The sequence below is a fragment of the Corvus hawaiiensis genome, chromosome 5 (genome assembly GCF_020740725.1).
Source record: "Corvus hawaiiensis isolate bCorHaw1 chromosome 5, bCorHaw1.pri.cur, whole genome shotgun sequence".
Lineage (NCBI taxonomy): Eukaryota > Metazoa > Chordata > Aves > Passeriformes > Corvidae > Corvus > Corvus hawaiiensis.
In genome coordinates this window covers 2,171,603-2,191,143 of record NC_063217.1, presented here as the reverse complement: position 1 = coordinate 2,191,143, position 19,541 = coordinate 2,171,603, and the positions used below count along the sequence as shown (strand labels likewise).

Genomic DNA, 19,541 nt, shown 5'->3' with positions numbered 1-19,541 from the left:
GGGACGGGACAGTGACAGGGAGGGGGACAAGAACAGTGACAAAGATGGGGACAGCCCAGCATCCTGCTCTGGCAGCGGAACGGGCGGAGAAAGGGGATTAAAAACCCACAGGAGCCCCCAACCCCAAAGCCCCCCCATTCCCGGGAAGCTCCATCTCCGTATTCCAAAGCCCCATCCCCGCAGCCGAGGCAGTGTCCAGTTGCAAGGTGGCCGCAGAGTGACCTCTAATGGCAACAGGGACACGGCCAGAGGGGACACGGCCCAGCTGCCACTGGCCCCAGCCCCAGATCCCCTCATCCCGGGCATCGAGGGGACACGGGTGGCCTGGAGACCCCTCTGTTCCCCTCTCCAAGGGGACACCAGGATGGATGGCAGGGAAAAGGGACAGGGGCACGGTGGTGACAAACAGGATGTTCCCAGCACCGGGAGGTTTGATTTTACTGTTTTCCCGGGATTTCCCAGCTCGGAGCTGTCACCGGTGCCTGGCACGTGAGGTGGTGGTGGTGACCAGAATCCATCAGGAAGGGACGAAGGGCTGGAATGGGGCTGGGGGAATCCCTGGATCCAGCCAGGATTGGGAAATTCCAGCGGCACAGCTGGTCTGGGATCCAAGAGCCGCCAGGTCAAGATGCTCCATCCACCTGGAAAAGGTTGGGGGTGGCTGGGGACACTCTGCCCATGGCTGGGGACACCCTGTCCATGGCTGGGGACACTCTGTCCATGGCTGGGACACTCCATGGGGACTGAGGAGCATCCCTGGAGGGGTCAGCATCCATCTGTGCCATGGAAACCCTCTGGAATGAGGCTGGGACAGGGATTTGGGGTCCCCAGGAGGCTCTGCCCCTCCTGTCCCTTCATCACCTCCAGCCACAGCTGTGGTGGCACCACGGGGCAGCCGGGCTGGGCTGGATCCTGGATCCACATCCCATTCCCACACCACAGATTCCCGGAAGGGACCCCCTGGCAGCTCAGGGGACGCCAGAGCTGGCCCCACTGATGTCCCCAGCGCTGTCCCCACCGAGGTCCCCACCTGTGGCAGCTCCTGTTTGCTCCTCAGCTCCAGGGTGTCCTTGGCACCGGACCAGCTCTGGAACTTCCTGATCCTGGAAGGGAGCACGGGGAGCTGCCAGGGGCTGGTTCAGCCCTGGGGCCAGGTGCCTCCACCCCGGGGTCCTTGTGACAATGCCAGGGTCACTGTCCCACCACCCTGACATCCCTGTCCTACGACTCTGGGGTCTCTGTCCTGATGCCAGAGTCCCTTGTCCCCTGACCCCGGGGGTCCCTGTCCCACCCCGGCGTCCCTGTCCCGACACCAAGGTCCTTGTCCTGATGCCGGGGTCTCTCTCCCCTGACCGCGGGGTCCCTGTGCCACCCCAGATCCCCATCTCCCCACCTCAGAATCCCTGTCCCCACACAAAGGTCCCTGTCCCCTCACCCCAGAGTCCCTGTCCCTTGACCCCGGGGTCCCTGTGTCATCTTGGGGTCCCTGTCCCCCCACCCCTCCAGGACATCACCTGGGCCACACCTTCACGGCCAGCAGGGCCACGATGACCACGGCCATGATGGCCATGAGCAGCCAGGCCAGGATGGTGAAGGTCCGCAGGTGGCTGAGAGCTGTGGACAGAGCGGGGTCAGTGCCCGTGGGGACACCCCCAGACCTCGGGGTGTCCCCCAAAAGGGGTGAAGGGGACACTGGGGTGACAGTCAAAGTGGATGACACCCTTTGGCACCCTGGCAAGGTGGGTGTCCCCCGGGGACAGGCCCCAAGCCACCTCCTCCCTCAATTTGGACCCTCCAGCGCCATCCCATTCCATTTCCCGCTTCCAGGGATGGTTTTTTTTTTGGGTGGGGGGAGGGTCCGGCCCCACTCACTGTGGACATCCAAGTCGGCGCTGGCCGTGGTGTTGCCCAGGGCGTTGGTGGCCACGCAGACGTAGCGTCCCCCAGCCCCTGTCCCCACCAGCTCCACGCGCAGGGCGTTGTGCGAGGGGATGGCCCGGACCCCCGGGGTGGCAGCGGGGGACAGGCTGGTGGCCAGGAGGTGGCCCTGGTGGTACAGGGCCAGCGAGGAGGGTGGGTGACTGTCGGCCGTGCACAACACGATGGCCCCGCGCCCGCTGCGGTTTTCCAGGAAGGTGCTCACGGAGACGGCCCGGGGAGGGTCTGTGAGGGGACAGGGAGGGTGGCAGTGGGACAGGGAGAGTGAGACGGCCCCCAGCTGGCCTAGGTGGCCACCAAAAGTGGTTTAAAGCATCCCTGGATCTGTCCCATCCTGCTCATCGCAGGGCTGGGGGATGCAAACCCTCTCCAGTCCTTGTTTTAGCACCCCAAAGCTGGAGAATCCCCTTGACTTGGAGCTTCTTGGCTCCAAATCTGACGTTAGAGGGGCCAATCCTATAAAAACCCCAAATCCCCTTTCCCCAGTCGCCAAGGGGATTCCTAACTCATCCCTTCTCCATCCTGGACCATCATCGCATCCTCTCCAGCCCTTTGCTCCCAAACCCAGCTGGAAAATCCTTCAACTTGGAGCTTTTTGGATCCAAATCCAACTTTTGAGGGTCCAATCCCAGAAAAAATCCCGAAGTCCCCTTCCCCAAAGCTTCCTAACGCATCCCTCCTCCATCCCAGATTATCCAGGGCTGGAGGCTTCACACCTTCTCCAGTTCTTTGGTCCCACTCCCAGCTGGAAAATCCCCCAACTTGGAGCTTTTTGGATCCAAATCCAACTTCTGAAGGGTCAATCCTAAAAAAAACCCCAAATCCCCTTCCCTGGGTCACCAAGAGCTTCCTAACTCATCCCTTCTCCATCCTGGATCATCCCCAACCCATGCATCCCCGTGCTGGTGGCTTCCCACGCTCCCCAGCCCCTCATTCCACACCCAACCAGAGAATTCCTCAGTTTTGTAGCATTTTGGCTCCAAATCCAACTAAAAAAAGACTCGAAATCCCCAAAGAGAGAGGAGCAGGGCAGGAGGAGGAAACGCGGAGGTGACACAAGTGGCACGGGCTGGGGACACCCAGCGTGTCCTGGGCTTTGTCCTGCTTGGTGACACCGGAGGACACTCACAGAGGACACTGAGGCTGACGGGGACGGAGGTGGCCGTGCCCCACGTCCCGCTGGCCTGGCACTGGTAGGAGCCGGCATCGGCACTGGACACGTGGCCAAGGATGAAGGAGCCGGATGGTCCCTCCCGAAGCCACCGCCCATCCCGGTACCACGTGTAGTTGACACCTTTGTCCCCCCACGCGGTGGCCAAACAGCTCACGGTGGCCTTGGTGCCCTCGGCGACTTCCTGCGAGGGCTCCACCGTCACCGTGACCCCTGAGAAAGGACATTGGGGACTCAAGGAATGCTCCCAGAGCGCCGTTCCCATTGGGATAACCCCAGCTGGGCACTCGGGGACACCTCACCTCTCACGTCCAGCCGCAGGGACGCGGCCGCCGTGCCGCGGCTGTTGGTGGCCGAGCACCAGTAGAGCCCCGCGTCCCCAAGATCCAGCCCCAACATCTCCACCCGCAGCGTGCTGGCGGTGGCCCGGACCTCGAAGCGGGGGTCAGAAGGGCCGCGGGTGGTGGCCAGGGGTGGGTGGCCTTGTCCCCTGCTCACGGCGATGTCCGGCGGGGGGACACCGTCGGCCGAGCAGAGCAGCACCGCCTGTCGCCCCCCGCGGGGCTCCACCAGCGCCACAAAGCGGGGCTCCTGAGGGGCATCTGCGGCGACAAGGACAGCGCGTGTCCCCCCACAGCCCGCCGGGCGACGGGGGAGCCACACGGGGCAAGTGACCCCCCCAAGGAGGGGCTGCGCTGTCGCCGCGTGTCGCGGGGTGGCGACACAGACCGGGCAGCGCCATCCCCGCGGGGGTGGCGTGTCGGGGTGTCCCCTCGCCGACCCCCGGAGCTGTCGCCCCTCACTCACAGAGCACGGCGAGGGCGGCAGGGGGGGCGCGGGGCCTCCGGCCCGCCTGGCAGCCGTAGAGCCCCGCGTCCGAGCGGTGGCCGCGGAGCCGCAGCGAGGGCTCGGGTCCCTCTGTCACCCACTGCCCGTTCTTGAACCACGTGTAGAGGGTCCCTGGCTGCGCGGGAGGGGCCTGGCAGGTCAGGGTCACCTCTGTCCCCTCCGGCACCTCGGCCGATGGTCGCACCAGCACCCTGGTGGCTGCGGGGAGTGAAGAGGAGTTGGGGGCCGGCCCCAGATTCAGAGCGGTGGGTTCCCACCCTGCGTGCCCAATCACGACCGCCCACCACCTCCACGCCTCTCTGCCCCCTCCCCAAAATTGGGTACCCCCAGTCCTGCACCCCTCAATGCCACAGCTGGGTGTGTCCCCAACCTGTTGTCCCCCTCCTCACCTTGTACCCGGAGGGTGAGGGACGCGCGGGTCACACCGAGGGGGCTCTGTGCCTGGCACTCGTACTCGCCCTCATCCTCCTCGGAGGCTTCCCGGAATTCCAACCGCAGCGCGTTGGGAGAGGAGGACACGCGGATGCTCTGCCGGGGGGTGTCACCTCCTCTGGGGGGGCTGGAGGCCACCGGGTGTCCCCCCCTGAGCAGGGTGAGCTGGGCCGGGGGGTGGCTGTCCACAACACAGAGCAGGATGGTGGCCGTCCCCTGGCTGCTCTCCACGAAGGATTGCAGCCGCAGGTTCCTGGGGGGGTCTGCGGGATGGGAATGGGGTCGGGAAAACATGGATAATAGGATAATCGTGGAATTGGTTGGGTTGGGAAAGCCCTCTGAGCTCATCGAGTCGGACAGTTCCACCAGCACTGCCCAGGCCACCGCTGACCGTGTCCCCAAGTGCCACATCCCAAGGATGGGGACTACACCACTGCCCTTTCCAAGAGGAATTTTCCCAATATCCAACCCAAACTTTCCCTGGCATAACTTGAGGCCGTTCCCCCTTGTCCTGTCCCTTGTTCCTGCCCCCCTCCCGTCAGGGAGTTGTGGAGATGCAGAAGATCTCCCCTTGATTCCCCCTTTTCTCCAGGCTGAGCCCCTTTCCCAGCTCTCTCAGCCGCTCCTGGGGCTCCAGCCCCTTCATCCAAGGGATTCCCCAGGTTCCAGGGCCTCCATCCCACGTTCACCACGAAGATTTTTAAATTAACACCATCTTTTTCTCATAAAAAAGGGGAAAAAAAGAAGTCTCCTCTTCTGACTTGCAGCTACATTTTTTTCCCCATTTTTTTTTTAACCAAAATCTGGTTTTCATTTTCCCAATCAGGGATAAAAAAAAAGAACCCTAAATCCGGCATTAATTTCTGAAAGCCAAGGATTTTCCTGCCGGCTTTGGTGTGGAGAACAAGGAAACTTGGATCTGGGGATGGCATGGGGGTCTCTGGGTAGGTTTGGGGTGTAAAACTCGGCTTAATTATCCCCTGGGATACACTTCTTGAGCTCCCGTAATTAATGAACCCCCCAAATTAAGCCAGGCCTTGCTGCCCCCATCTCTCCAGCCAAGGGGACTGACTGAGAGGTGACACCACGACACAAATGACACGAAGCTGCCCCTGGGGACTCACAGAGCACGTTGAGGGTGGCAGGGGTGGCACTGTAGTTCCGGGCTGGGGTGTGTATGGAGCAGTGGTAGGAGCCGGCGTCGGAGGTGGTGACCCCGTGGAAGGTGAGATTTTGGGAAGAGCCGGTGCCCAGCCACACCTGGTTCCGGTACCAGGTGTAGCTCAGCACATCCTGGGCCCCGCCCGCCACGGCGCAGGTGAGGGTGGCAGCGTCCCCGTCCTGCACGTCCGGGGATGGCCAAATCCAGACACGGGCGGCTGCACAGGAAGGAAGGAAAACGTGGTGATCCTGCACTTTGCGGGGTGGAAAAAGTCAGGGAGTTGCAGGGGAGTAAAAAGTGGGGATGGCCACCACAACGCGCAGGTGACACCATTCCTGTGGTGTTCCCGTGGATTTATTTGGGATGCCCCATCCCTGGAAGTGTCCAAGGCCAGGTTGGATGGGGTTTGGAGCAGCCTGGGATGATGGAATGTGTCCCTGCTCATGGCAGGGCGTGGGATTGATGGGATTTAGGGTCTCTCCCAACCCAAACCGTTCCATGATTCCTGGGGTGATGGCAGCCAGGGCAGTATCATGGATGGACATCACATCCAAGAGGAGCCGTGTCCCTTTGCCACATGCCCGGGACACCTGCAGCTCTCTGGGAACACCTCCATCCCCATAAACCCGGATTTCCCCCATTTTTTTTCCGTTTTCATCCTGTCCATTCCATTCCAGCCACTCTCCACCCTCCCTCCCTCCCCCATTCCCATCCTCCCCCATTCCTTCACCTCCTCACCATAACCCCAACCCCATCATTCTCCCCACTGCCTGAAACTGTCCATCCCCTTCCCATCCCATTCCCATCCCCACCCTATTCCCATTCCCAGGGACTCACCGCCTCCGGAGAAGTTCCCAGCAGCGCTGGCGTTGCCGTGGGCGTTGGTGGCCACACACTGGTATTCACCCTCGTCCTGCAGCAGCACGGGCTGGACACGGACACGGAGCACATTGGTGGCCGAGGTGACACTGAGCCGTGGCCGGGGGACAGGTGGTGACAGCACCGTGGAGGCCACCAGGGCCCCGTCCTTGAAGAGGGCCAGCTGTGCCGGCGGGGAGCTGTCTACGGAGCACTCCAAGATGCCACGCTGTCCCAACGGAGGCTCCAGGAAGGTGCTGAGCACTGGCACTCGCGGGGGATCTGCCCGGGAGGGTGGGAGAGACTTGAGGCTGCACCCAGAGAGCTCCGGGACCCAGAGAGGGGATGGCGTCCAGCCCAGTGCCAGCCCATCGGCACCATTCCAATGGTACCAGCCCATTGGCACCATCCCATCAGCTCCATCCCATTGGCACCATCCCAGTGGTACCATCCCATCAGCTCCATCCCATCGGCACCATTCCAGTGGTACCAGCCCATTGGCACCATCCCATCGGCTCCATCCCATTGGCACCATCCCATCAGCTCCATCCTATCAGCACCATTCCAATGGTACCATCCCATCAGCTCCATCCCATCAGCTCCATCCCATCAGCACCATCCCATCAGCACCATTCCAGTGCTACCATCCCATTGGCACCATCCCATTGGCACCATCTCATCAGCACCATCCCATCAGCTCCATCCCATCGGCATCATTCCAGTGGTACCATCCCATCAGCTCCATCCCATCAGCTCCATCCCATTGGCACCATTCCAGTGGTACCATCCTATCCCAGCACCATCCCATCGGTACCATCCCAGCCCGGCACCATCCCATCCTGGCACCATCCCATCCCAGCACTATTCCATTGTTATCATGCCATCTGAAGCATCCCACCAGTGCCATCCCACTGGCACCATCCACTGGCACCATCCCATCACACAGCATCCCACCATCCCATCCCATCCCATCCCATCCCATCCCATCCCATCCCATCCCATCCCATCCCATCCCATCCCATCCCACCCCACCCCGTCCCACCCCACCCCACCCCATCCCACCCCACCCCATCCCATCCCATCCCATCCCATCCCATCCCATCCCATCCCATCCCATCTCATCTCATCCCATCCCATCCCATCCCATCCCATCCCATCCCATCCCATCCCATCCCATCCCATCCCATCCCACCTAATTCCCCCTCTTGGATTCCCTTGCAGGTCCCACTCACACCAGACTTGCAGGGTGACAGCGGGGGACGCGCTGGTCCCTGCAGGGCCCCGGGCCCGGCAGTGGTAGAGCCCGGTGGCAGCGCTGGTGACACGGGACAGCACCAGGACACTGTCAGGGCCCTCCTGGAGCCACTTGCTGTCCTTGTACCAGGAGTAGACGGTGTCACCCGGTGGCTCTCCGGCCACCTGGCACATCAGGGACACGTTGTCACCTTCCAGCACCTCCGAGGATGGCGAGATCAGGACTCGGGTGGCTGGAGCAGGGACAGTGCCAGCTCAGAGGGGACAGGGCAGAGCTCGGCACTGCCAGTGTCCCCTCATCACTTCCATAACCTGGGGATGGGATATTCCCTCTCTGTCCAAGGATTTGGGGCAACTCCGAGGTGACACTGGTGCTCCCTGTCCCCCTTAGAGTGTCCCCAACTCCTTCTGGAGATGCCCAGGGCTGAGGTGTTGGAATACGGGCAGGGAATGGCACTGGGAGGGATCTGGTGGCACTGGGTGGGATCTGGTGGTACTGGGGGGGATCTGGTGGCACTGGGAGTGCAGACACGTGGTCATTCCCATGGGATGGGCTGCTCCCATCCCTGAATCCCGCGCTCCCCACCTTGCACGCGCAGGTACAGCCGCCGCTCCGTGGAGCCGTGCGCGTTGGTGGCCAGGCACCGGTAGCTGCCATCATCCGCCGGCGTCACCTCCCGGATCTCCACCCGCAGTGAGTTGGGGACAGCGGAGACGGTGACCCGTGGGCTGCTCCCACCAGTGCTGGTGGCCACTGGCTCCTGGTCCCGGAGCAGGGCCAGCTGGGCTGGGGGGTTGCTGGCCACAGAGCACTGGAAGATGGCCAGGGAGCCCTGCTCGGCCTCCAGGAATGCCTTCAGGAGAGGGTCCCGAGGGGGGTCTGGGGGGAGGGAATGGGGTGAGAGGCCGGGAATGCCGGTGGGAGAGAGGTCCTGGGGAGTGGTCGCTGCTCTGGGGTTCTGGGAGGGGATGGGAGGGAAGGGAAAGGGGAAGGGGAAGGGGAAGGGAAAAGGGGAAGGGGAAGGGGAAGGGAAAGGGAAAGGGAAAGGGAAAGGGAAAGAGAAAGGGGGAAAGGGAAAAAGGGGAAAAGGGAAGGGAAGGGAAGAGAAGAGAAGAGAAGAGAAGAGAAGAGAAGAGAAGAGAAGAGAAGAGAAGAGAAGAGAAGAGAAGAGAAGAGAAGAGAAGAGAAGAGAAGAGAGAAAAGGGAAAGGAAAAGGGAAAGGAAAGAGGAAGGGGAAAAGGGGAAAAGGGGAAAAGGGGAAATGGGGAAATGAGGAAATGGGGAAATAGGGAAAGGGGAAATGGGGAAATAGGGAAGGGAAATGGTAAAAAGGAAGGGGAAAGTGAAAAAGGGAAAAAGGAAAAAGGGAAAAAAGGGAAGGGAAAGGGAAAGAAAAAGAGGAAAGGGGGAAAAGAGGAAGAGAAGGGAAAGGGAAAGGGAAAGGGAAAAGGAAAGGGAAAGGGAAAAGGAAAAGGAAAAGGAAAGGGAAAGGGAAAGGGAAAGGGAAAGGGAAAGGGAAGGTACTCACACAGCACATCCAGGAGGACACCGGGAGAGCTCCGGCTGCCGCCCGCGGTGCTGGCCCGGCACCGGTAGAGCCCGGCGTCCCTGCTGGCCACCGGCCGCAGCACCAGCGAGGTGGCCGAGCCCTCAGCAATCTGCTGCCCGTTGTGGTACCAGGTGACGTTGGGGACAGCCGGGGAGCCACTGCTCAGGTGACAGGTGAGGGTGGCATTGTCACCCTCCAGCACGGTGGGGGACGGGGACACGGTGACATTGGCGGCTGCAGGCAGGAGGAAACGGGGTGTGGTGTCAACGCTGGGGTGACAACCCCCAAAGGCACCAAAGGACATCGTGGCTCCTCCAGAGGGCAAAGTCCAGCTGTTCCCATGGTGCCATGGTGGGGACAGCTCTGAGCCTGGCAGTGCCACCAGCCCAGGGACATCCCAGGGACAGCCCAGGTCCCATGGAGGACCCTCCGTGTCTGAATTTCAGGGACGTGGCATTTCCATGGGACGTTGCTGCTCCTCCTTTCACCATCTCCTGAGCTTGTCCCCTTCCCCAGCATTCCTTTCCCACGCTCCCCCCTCCCAGAACATTCCCAGATGCCACAATCCTGTCCCCTGTCCCCTGTCCCCTGTCCCCACTCACTGTCAGCCTGGAAATCCACGGTGGCGCTGGCGCTTCCTTGGGAATTCCCAGCCTGGCACATATAAGTCCCCTCATCCTCCACCACCACATCCCTGATTTCCACCTTCAGGCTGTTGTAGGACCTGGTGACGTGGACCCTGGGGTTGGTGGCTTGGGGACAGCCCCGGGTGCAGGCGATGACATTGTCCCCTCTCCGTAGGGTGAGGTTGGACTCGGGATCGCTCTCCACGGAGCACTGGATGATGCCCAGGTGCCCGCCCTGGCTCTGCAGGAATGAGCTCAGCGCTGGCTGCCTCGGGGGGTCTGTGGGGGAAAACTGGATCCATGAGGTTGGGAAAACTCCCGAAATTCAAGGGATCGGTGCTTCCAGTGCTGCCTGAGCATCCAGGTTGGATGGGGTTTGGAATAACCTGGGATAGTGGGAGTTGTGCCTGGCCAGGGAAGAGGAGTTGGAATGAGATGGGTTTGAGGTCCCTCCCAACCCAAACCAGGGACAAAACACCACTGGATCCATTGGGAAAACCCTCCGAATCCAAGGGGTTGGTGCTTCCAGTGCTGCCAGAGAAACTCTTGGACATCCGGGTTGGACCCGGTCTAGTGGGAGGTGTCCCTTCCCAGGGAAGAGGGGTTGGAATGAGATGGTCCTCACAGTCCCTCCCAACCCAAACCAGGGTTAAAACTGGATCCACGAGGTTGGGAAAACTCCCAAAAATTCAAGGGATCGGCGCTTCCAGTGCTGCCTGAGCATCCAGGTTGGATGGGGTTTGGAATAACCTGGGATAGTGGGAGGTGTCCCTGCCAAGGGGAGAGGGGTTGGAATGAGAAGGGTTTTGAGGTCCCTCCCAACCCAAACCAGGGACAAAACACCACTGGATCCATTGGGAAAACCCTCTGAATCCAAGGGATTGGTGCTTCCAGTGAAACTCTTGGACATCTGGGTTGGACCCGGTCCGGTGGGAGGTGTCCCTTCCCAGGGAAGAGGGGTTGGAATGAGATGGGTTTGAGGTCCCTCCCAAACCAGGGACAAAACACCACTGGATCCTTTGGGAAAACCCTCAGAATCCAAGGGATTGGTGCTTCCAATGCTGCCTGAACATCCAGGTTGGATGGGGTTTGGAATAACCTGGGATAGTGGGAGGTGTCCCTGCCAAGGGGAGAGGGGTTGGAATGAGAAGGGTTTTGAGGTCCCCTCCAACCCAAACCATTCATGGTTCTATGACCATTTATTGCTCCTAAAACATTTCTTGTCCTTAAAATTCTCGGGAAGGTGGGAATTCTCCAAATTCCTCCTCCCACGAACTCCCGGATTTACCTGCCAAAGGGAATTTTTCACCCTCCTCACATTCCCGCCCAAGAGCTCCTTGGCTGTGGCTGATGGTGATGGGGGAAACTTTGGGGTGGGAACACCCCCAGCCCAGCCCCAGGACCCTCTGGAATTCCCAGGACACTCACAGAGCACTCGGAGCGGGACAGCCTCCGACGTGTCACTGCCATTCCTGCTCCGGACCTGGCACTGGAAGGCACCGGCGTCATCCCCGCGGACGGACGGGAATTGTAGGGTCGGGAATGAGCTCTCCTGGAGCCGCCGGCCGTTCCTGTACCAGGTGTAGAGCGGCTCCTCCACCATGTCCCCTGTCCCCACACAGGTCAGGGTGACCGCGGTCCCCTCCGGCACCTCTGCCGAGGGCTGGATCAGGAGCTCGGCAGCTGCAGGAGGGATGGGAATGGGATATCAGGGAAGGAGGGAAATCCTTCCCATGGATCCATCCAGCTAAAATTCCCTGTTCCACTTCCCTGAGTCCCCTCCCTCGCCCGGAGCCCATGGGGTCAGTGGGTCTTTGGGGGTGACATTCCCTGGGGACACTGCACAGGCAAACAGGGTCTTTGCTGACCCTTTCCCACTTTTTCCAAGGGCCAGGTTCATCCAGGGGAGTTTTGCCCAGGACAGACCCTGTCCCCTCTTCCCACTGGTTGGGCCTTGTCTGACTTCCAGTTCCCCACTGGGACACCCAAATCCAGGTTTGGTTTCTCTGGAATTGGACCTTGAGGTCTCTTCTGGGGGTTTTTTGGCCATCCTAAAGGATGTTACTGTTGGAGATGGATTTGGGAGACTTTTCTTTCCTTCTGCTGCCTCTGTCACCCCAACTTATCCAGACTTGGGGCTCAGGGGACAGTGACTGGTGGGGACGGATGGGGAAGAAAAGTTTGGATGAATTTTCTCCCGATTTTTGGCATTTTGGAAAACAAAACCTGACAACAGCTCCAAAAGCAGCTCTGACCCCACCAAGGAGGGGACACCACGAGGGTCCCTCCAGCTCTCAGGGCTGCGTGTCCACCCCAGTTTTGGGGGTTCGTTGCCACCCCAAACCCAGGAGCAGCCTCCTGGACTCACCGCGGGTCATGAGGACCTTGGTGGCGCTGGCGTTGCCATGGACGTTGCTGGCGGCGCAGCCGTACTTCCCGCTATCCCGGGGTCCTGCATCCCGGATTTCCAGCCGCAGGGAATTGCGGGAGGTGGTGACACTGAGCCGCTGGCGCAGGGCCACCTGTGCCCCGCTGGTGGCCAGCATGGTGCCGTCATGGGTGATGGCCAGCGTGGCCGGAGGGTGGCTGTCCACGGTGCAGCGGACAATGACCAGCCGGCCACCCTGGGTCTCCTGGAAGAGCGTGAGGGTGGGAATTCGGGGTGGATCTGTGGGATGGGAGAGGATGCTGAGGTCGGGATGTCCCCGTGGTGAGGCCACAGGGAAAATGCTGGAGTGGTTTGGGTTGGACGGGACATTGAATCCCACCTGCTCCCATGGGCAGGGACACCTTCCACTACCCCAGGTGGCTCCAAGCTCTGTCCATCCTGGCTTTGGACACTTCCAGGGATGGGAATTGTCCCCTCACGCACCCTGGATGTCACAATCTGCTTGTCACCGGGTCAGATTTACCCCAAAATTGTCACAACCAACCCAGGGCTGGGTTATTTTCCCCTGCAAAACCTCCTGACCTCTTCTTATCCCACTCGATTCTCCATGAGAAACTTCCCAAAATCTTAAGGAATGGAGAGGATTAGTGGGAAATGCTGTGATGGACAGGTCCTTGCTGCACAAATGTCACTTAATGCCACCTTCACACCTGGCTCACGGCCGAAATTTGTTGTATTCCCAGAAAATTCAACCGGCAAGCCTGAACCCCCCTCCCATCTGCCCTTGGGGTGCTCGGGAAGAGGCTCTGCCATGAATTTTTTTGGGGATTTCATGGATTGTGGGGGTTGGCATGGAGCTGGTGGCACTCACATGTCACGCTGAGGCTGATGGCCTGGGCCGTGTCACTGCCCTGGCTGTTGGTCACTTGGCAGGAGTAGTAGCCGGCGTCACCAGCGGCCACCGCGGGGAAGAGGAGGGTGTGAGCTGGGCCCTCCTTGAGCCACGCACTGTTCTTGTACCAGGTGTAGGTCAGCTCCTCGGGATGTCCCTCCCGCCCAGGGATGTCGCAGGACAAGGTGGTGGCCGTCCCCTCGCGCACCTTGGCCGCGGGGCTGGCCGAGATCTCTGCGGCTGAGGGGGAAGGGACACGTCCAGGATTGTCCTGGAGGCAGGAAAACAAATCCCAAATCCCCCATCCCAGAGCTTGGGAGAAGATGGGAGCCCCTCAGGGGTGACAACAGAGCTGGGGGACATTCGGGTTTGTCCCCTGCCACCGGGGGCCAGACTGAGGGTGGGTGAGGAGGGGTCTTTCACCTCTCTGGGTGGGCACAGGGGGTTTTGGGGGGAGCAGAGGGACCAATTTTGGGGGGAGATGCTCCCTGTGGGATTCCAGCACAGGCAGGGAAGGCTGGGATTTGTCTTTGGGATCCTCTTTGCTGTGGGATCTGGTGGGAAGGGGAGCCTCTTCCCTTCTCTGTGAGGGTGGGGATGCCCCGGGATGGAATTCCCAGAGAAGCTGCGGCTGCCCCTGGATCCCTGGAAGTGTCCAAGGCCAGGCTGGACATGGCCTGGAGCTACCTGGGATAGCAGAAATTGTCCCTGCCCATGGCAGGGGTGGGAATGATCCACAAGGTCCCTTCCCACCAAGGCTCTGGATCTCCACGATCTCCCTTCCCAGCTCTGCTCCCCGTCCTAGGCTGCAAATCCCTCCGTGTTTTTTGGGATCACAAAGATGAGGGACACCACGGGACCACCACCACCCTCCTCACACACAGACACCCCAACTCCCTGACCTCCAGCAGCACCGGCCACCTCCATCCCACTCGTGCCACCCCAATGTGGGACCCTCAGCGATGTCCCACCCCGGCCGAGCTCGCGTGGCACTCACAGAACACACGGACGGTGACAGCGGGCGACACCCCGGTGCCGAGGGCGTTCTGGGCCTCGCAGTGGTACCGCCCGTGGTCCTCACGGCGAACCCCCCGCAGGCTCAGCACCCGCTCGGTGCCCACGGCCACCCCGTCCTTGTACCAGTGGTACCTCGCCACCGGCGGGTGGCTGCTGCCAACCTCGCAGCTCAGGGTCACCGTGTCACCCACGCCGATGTTCCCCGAGGAAGGGCTCAGCGATGCCTGGGTGTCCTTGGGGGTGTCTGTGGATGGGGCAGAGGGACACGGTGGGCACAGGGTGCTGCCACCATCTTGGGGCAGGGAAAAGGGGAGGTGGGTGACAGGAGGTGGCACCTAAGGGACAGACACGGCCAGGGAGCGGGGAAGGGAGGGAGGAAAATGCTTTGGATTGCTGAAAGGAAGGAGGGGGTGTCAGGAAGAGGTCCTGGCCGCAGTGGCCATGGCAGAGGTGTCCCCTGTCCCCACCCCACGTACGCCTGACCCGCAGCACCAGCTCCGTGCTCGCCTTCCTGGATCCGTGGGAAACCTCGCAGAGCAGCTTCTTGGAATGGTCCTTCCAGGAGAAGGTGCTGGTCAGGTTCACCTGCTGGCTGACCCTGCTGGTGTCCAGCTGGAAGTGGCTGGACACCTCGGACACCTGGGGGTCGTAGCCCTCCCAGTGCAGGACGATGTCACTCCAGGGACAAACGTAGGGTATGGAGCACTCCAAGGTGGACCTTTGTCCTTCGGTCTGCTCCTCGCTGCTGGTGACACTGGGACGCTGCAGATCCTCTGGGATGGAGAGCAGAGGTTTGGGATGGCCCCATGGAATGGGCAAGAAGGGAATTTTTTGGGAATCTCGGTGTTTCGCCCACCCGAAATGCTCAGTGTCACATCCCGTGCTGCTGACCAGCGGTCGCCGTTGATGATCTCGAAGCGGAACCTGTAGGGGCCACTGTCACCCGGTGTCACCCCCCGCAGCAGCAGGGTGCAATTCCGGGCCATGGGGTCCCCCAGGAGCTGGGCACGACCCCTAAAATGAGCATCCACATCCTGGGGGGTGGTGGAGTGGAACACCAGGGTCTTCTGGCCATCGTAGTCCTTGTACCAGATGGCCACGATGCCATCGGTGGTTGTCACATCTGCGGGGTAGCTGAAGGTGCAGGGCACAACCAGGCAGGACCCCCCGACGGCCTGCAGGGACTCGGGGTAGGAGACCCCCCAGGAGCTGAGGGCTGTGCCAGGGAAAATCGGGATCAGGGAGCTGGAAGTGTCCCCAGTTCCTCCCAGGACACGTTGGGGACCTGGCACCTCTGCTCGACAGGGAAGGTGGGATTTGGGATAAACCCCCCCAAGAGGAGGTTTTGGGGTGGAGAAGGGGGAGATAAGCAGGAAAAGCTGGGTCTTTTGGGACTAAATAACAAGGAAAAGGGGGAAAGTGACCTCCTGGCCTCCCGAATTTATTTCCTCACCCCCTTTCCTCACCCTGGCTCCTTGTCCTCGCTCCCGTGGCCTGGCTGTCCCCTTGTCACCCCATCCCTGCCCACCAGGAGGAGGGGACACGTGTGGGATCGTGGAATGTGCTGGAAAATCCCACACCTGCTGTGCCAGGAGCAGCCTGGGAATCCCCATAATTCCTGCCCATCCCTTGGGCACCGTGTCCAGCTCTCACTCCCACCCATCCCGGGGCCAACCCCTGCCTCCAGCCCTGCAGGGGACAATCCCAAGGGTGTCATTGTCCCCATACCTGATGGGACCAGGCTGGCCAGGAGCATGAGGCAGCAGGGCAGGCGCATGGTGGCACTACCAGGGGACACGGAGGACACGGGGTCACACTGGCACAGGGGATCCTGGCGACAAGGAGAGATGGCTGAGGGCCCAGGAGTTGGTGGGATGGATCCCTGTGGGATAAATCCTGCTGGAAGCACCGCTGGCATCAGAGGAGTCCCCAGGAGAGGGTGGAAAACAAAAGGGAAGGGAGGGGAAGGGAAGGGAAAGGAAAAGAAGGGAAGGGGAAAGGCGAAAGGCAAAAGGGGAAAGGGGAAAGGGGAAAGGAGAAAGGGGAAAGGGGAAAGGGGAAAGGAGAAAGGGGAGATGGGAAAAGGGGAAAGGGGAAAGGGGAAAGGGGAAAGGGGAAAAAGAAAAAGGAAAAAAGGAAAAGAAAAAGAAAGAACAAACTGAAAAAAAAAAAGGAATAAGAAAAGGAAAATAAAAGGAAAAAAGGAGAAGGAGAAAAGAAAAGAAAAAAGAGAAAGAGAAAGAGAAACAGAAAAAGAAAAAAAGGAGAAAGAAAAAGAGAAAGAAAAAGAAAAAGAAGAAAAGGAAACCAAGGAAAGGAAAAGAAGAGGAAATACAAAAAGAGAAGTATTTAAAAGGTTTTATGGCTTTTTGCAGCTCCACACAAACTCCTGACATTCCTTCCAGTCTCTCCACCCATCATTCCGTGATAAACCCAAATCATTTTGCCCTGAATTTTTCCCCATTATCACAGGAATCACTGATCGGATTGCCATGGATTTAGATCCTTCTCTGAGAACTCCTGGATCTCTCCCTGAGGAACGAGGCTGCTCCCAGCCCCCTGCTCCGGCCTTTCCCTCTCCAGCATTCCCTCCTTCGCCGATACCTCCTTTTCCCACATCTGTATCCAATTTCCTCACTGCGCCTCGGATTTCGGGATGGATTTCCCGCTCCGAGGAGCTTTGCTTGGGGTTTTTCCCAGACTACGAGCACAGGGAATGGCTGGGATGGCCCCTGGGTGTCGATGCTCAGAGGGGGGACGATGTGAAGGCACAAATTGTCACGGGATTGGTGCCGGAAGAGGAAGGAAACGCTGGGATCCAGCCCCCAACCCGTGCCGGTGCCAAGTTTCATTTCTTCTCCCGGATTTCTCTCGGTTTCGATTCCTGGGGAACCCTCAGGGCAGGATGGGGACGCTTGGGATGGGGACCCCGGGGGGAACAGTGGCCCCTGGTGCGGCCCTGCTGCTCCTGGAATTCCAAGAGTTGTAAATATTTCTGCGAAAACACTCCTGGTGTGGGGCTGGATGGGGCTTGGAGCGAGCTGGGGAGGGGAAGGCATCCCTGGTGTCCCTAAATGGGATTTAAGGAACGGGTTGGGATGGGAGGGTTTGAAAACTCATGAATTCCCATGGGCAGGGTCACCTCCCACCATCCCAGGTGGATCCAAACCCCAGTGTCCAACCTGGCCTTGGACATTCCCAGGGATCCAGGGGTAGCCCCAGCTGCTCTGGCAATTCCAGCCCAGCCCCTCCCCACCCTCCCAGCCAGCAATTCCTTCCCAACATCCCAGCCCAAGCTCCCCTTTCCCACTGGGAAGCCATTCCCTGCCTCCTGGCCCTCCAGGCCTTGGCCCCAGTCCCTCTGCAGCTCTCCTGGAGCCCCTTTAGGCCCTGCAAGGGGCTCGCAGCTCTCCCTGGCTCCTTCCCTTCTCCAGGGCAACATTCCCAGCTCTCCCAGCCTGATCCAGAGCAGAGGGGCTCCAGAATCAGGGAATGGTTTTGGTGGGAAAGGACCTTAAAGCTCCTCTCATTCCATGTTCAGGGACACCTCCCACTATCCCAGGTGGATCCAAGCCCCAATGTCCAACCTGGCCTTGGGCACTGCCAGGGATCCAGGGGCAGCCCCAGCCGCTCTGGGAATTCCATCCCAGGGCCTCCCCACCCTCCCAGGGAGGAATTTTTTCCCACTGTCCCACCTCTCCCTGCAGTTTAGAAGCCGCCCGTTGGCCCAGGAAGGAGCAGGGAGAGGGGACACTCCCAGTGTGGGACCCTTCAGCTCCATCCCATTCCAAAAACCAGAGAAACGAGGACCACGGGATGGTGGGACACCATTCCCCGGGATAAAGGGTGCATATGAACCCCTCCAAGCCTGGATCTGATCCCTGGAATTCCAGGTACTTCCCTGGCTCCTGGTAGGAGACGGATGAAGCTCATCCCAAAGGGATCCTCCATGAGCCCTCATCCCACCCCATTCTCTGCCCTCAGAATTCCCATCCTTTCCGAGCCCCAGGGAACCACGGCATTACCTGGCAGCGGCAGTGGCTCCGGCAGTGCCACCTCCGGAGCGGTGACATCAGGAAGCCGCCTGTCCCAGGGCTCAGGGACGTCCTTTTATCAGCGGGGGGTGGGAGATAAGGAGCCCCAAACCGCAGCACTTCCCTCTTCAGAGTCCATGCCCTGATTTTGGGAAGTGGTGACAGCGGCAGCCGTTCTCTAATTCCGGGTTTTTGGGGCCAGGCTGGGTTTGGAGCACTCCAAGATCTCCAGGTTTAGGGTCCTGCTGGCGGGGCTGGGGCAGGGTTGGTTTTGTCCCCCATGGGAACGGTTTGGGATTTGTGCTGATAATTCAGGAATGTTTTTGTTGTCTCTTGGATGGAATCGAGGGCGGCTCTGTCCTCAGCTGGGATTGCACCGGCAACTGGGGGGACACGGCCGGGAAAACCGATCCCAAAACACCCCAGGGATATCCTGGATCGTGTGGCTCCATGATCAGTGGATAAACTGGGAAAAAAAGAGGAAAAGGTGAATGTTGGGAGTGATGGTGTTTGTCCTCCCAGGTAACCAAGATAGATCCTGGTTGTCCTGGGAATTCTGAATGTTCCAAGGGCTGGAGCCCCTCGGCTCGGGGAGAGCTGGGAATGTTGCCCTGGAAAAGGGAAGGAGCCAGGGAGAGCTGCGAGCCCCTTGCAGGGCCTAAAGGGGCTCCAGGAGAGCTGCAGAGGGACTGGGGCCAAGGCCTGGAGGGCCAGGAGGCAGGGAATGGCTTCCCAGTGGGAAAGGGGAGCTTGGGCTGGGATGTTGGGAAGGAATTGCTGGCTGGGAGGGTGGCGAGGGGCTGGGCTGGAATTGCCAGAGCAGCTGGGGCTGCCCCTGGATCCCTGGGAATGTCCAAGGCCAGGCTGGACACTGGGGCTTGGAGCAGCCTGGGACGGTGGGAGGTGTCCCCAAAGCCAGGAGAGGAAATTCCCAGAGGAATTCCCAGCTGGACACCTCAGCCCTGGGGATGCCAAGGCTGATCCAGCTCTCCTGGAGCACAACCCAGGTCCAACCTCTGCCCCCTGGAGTAAGGGCACCCGGGGTTGGTGGCACTGGTGGCACCGGGTGAAGCCGGCTCATGGTGACCGCTCAGGGTCAATGCCCGACCTTGTGCCCCGGGACTGTGGGAAAGTGCCCTGTGGGACCTCGGCCCCTCCCCGGCCCCTCTGGGGCCGTGCCAGGCGGGATGCTGAGTCAGCAGGGAGATGCCCACGGTCCTGCTGCCCCATCCCCCACCCCGGTTGTGCCACCCGCCGGGAATCGGTCCCAGATCCCACTGGGGGGTTACTGGTGTGGGGCTGTGCCAGGGCTGGGGAGGGGTCTTGGTGTGGGGGCTGTGCCAGTCCTGGTGGGACCTTGGAATTGGGA

The 19,541-nt window shown here is 60.4% G+C and overlaps 1 protein-coding gene across 2 annotated transcripts; it reads right to left on the bottom strand.

Moving 5' to 3' along the window:
• Positions 1–399: 399 nt before the first annotated feature.
• On the bottom strand, positions 400–18,389 carry SIGLEC1 (sialic acid binding Ig like lectin 1). Of its 2 annotated transcripts, none has more exons than XM_048305040.1 (22): positions 18,164–18,389; positions 15,867–15,969; positions 14,995–15,354; positions 14,615–14,911; positions 14,119–14,382; positions 13,101–13,361; positions 12,209–12,508; positions 11,269–11,523; positions 9,817–10,119; positions 9,194–9,448; positions 8,251–8,544; positions 7,643–7,897; positions 6,390–6,692; positions 5,515–5,769; positions 4,348–4,653; positions 3,917–4,156; positions 3,412–3,711; positions 3,068–3,322; positions 1,873–2,163; positions 1,515–1,614; positions 1,031–1,103; positions 400–641 (listed from the first exon to the last, which is right to left on the bottom strand). In XM_048305040.1, the coding sequence occupies exons 1-22, from the start codon at positions 18,209–18,211 to the stop codon at positions 624–626; spliced, it is 5,136 nt and encodes a 1,711-aa protein (XP_048160997.1). In that variant the 5' UTR covers positions 18,212–18,389; the 3' UTR covers positions 400–623. The 2 variants fall into 2 exon arrangements, with proteins under 2 accessions (XP_048160997.1, XP_048160998.1); XM_048305041.1 differs by lacking the exon at positions 18,164–18,389 and adding an exon at positions 16,743–16,827.
• Positions 18,390–19,541: the final 1,152 nt, after the last annotated feature.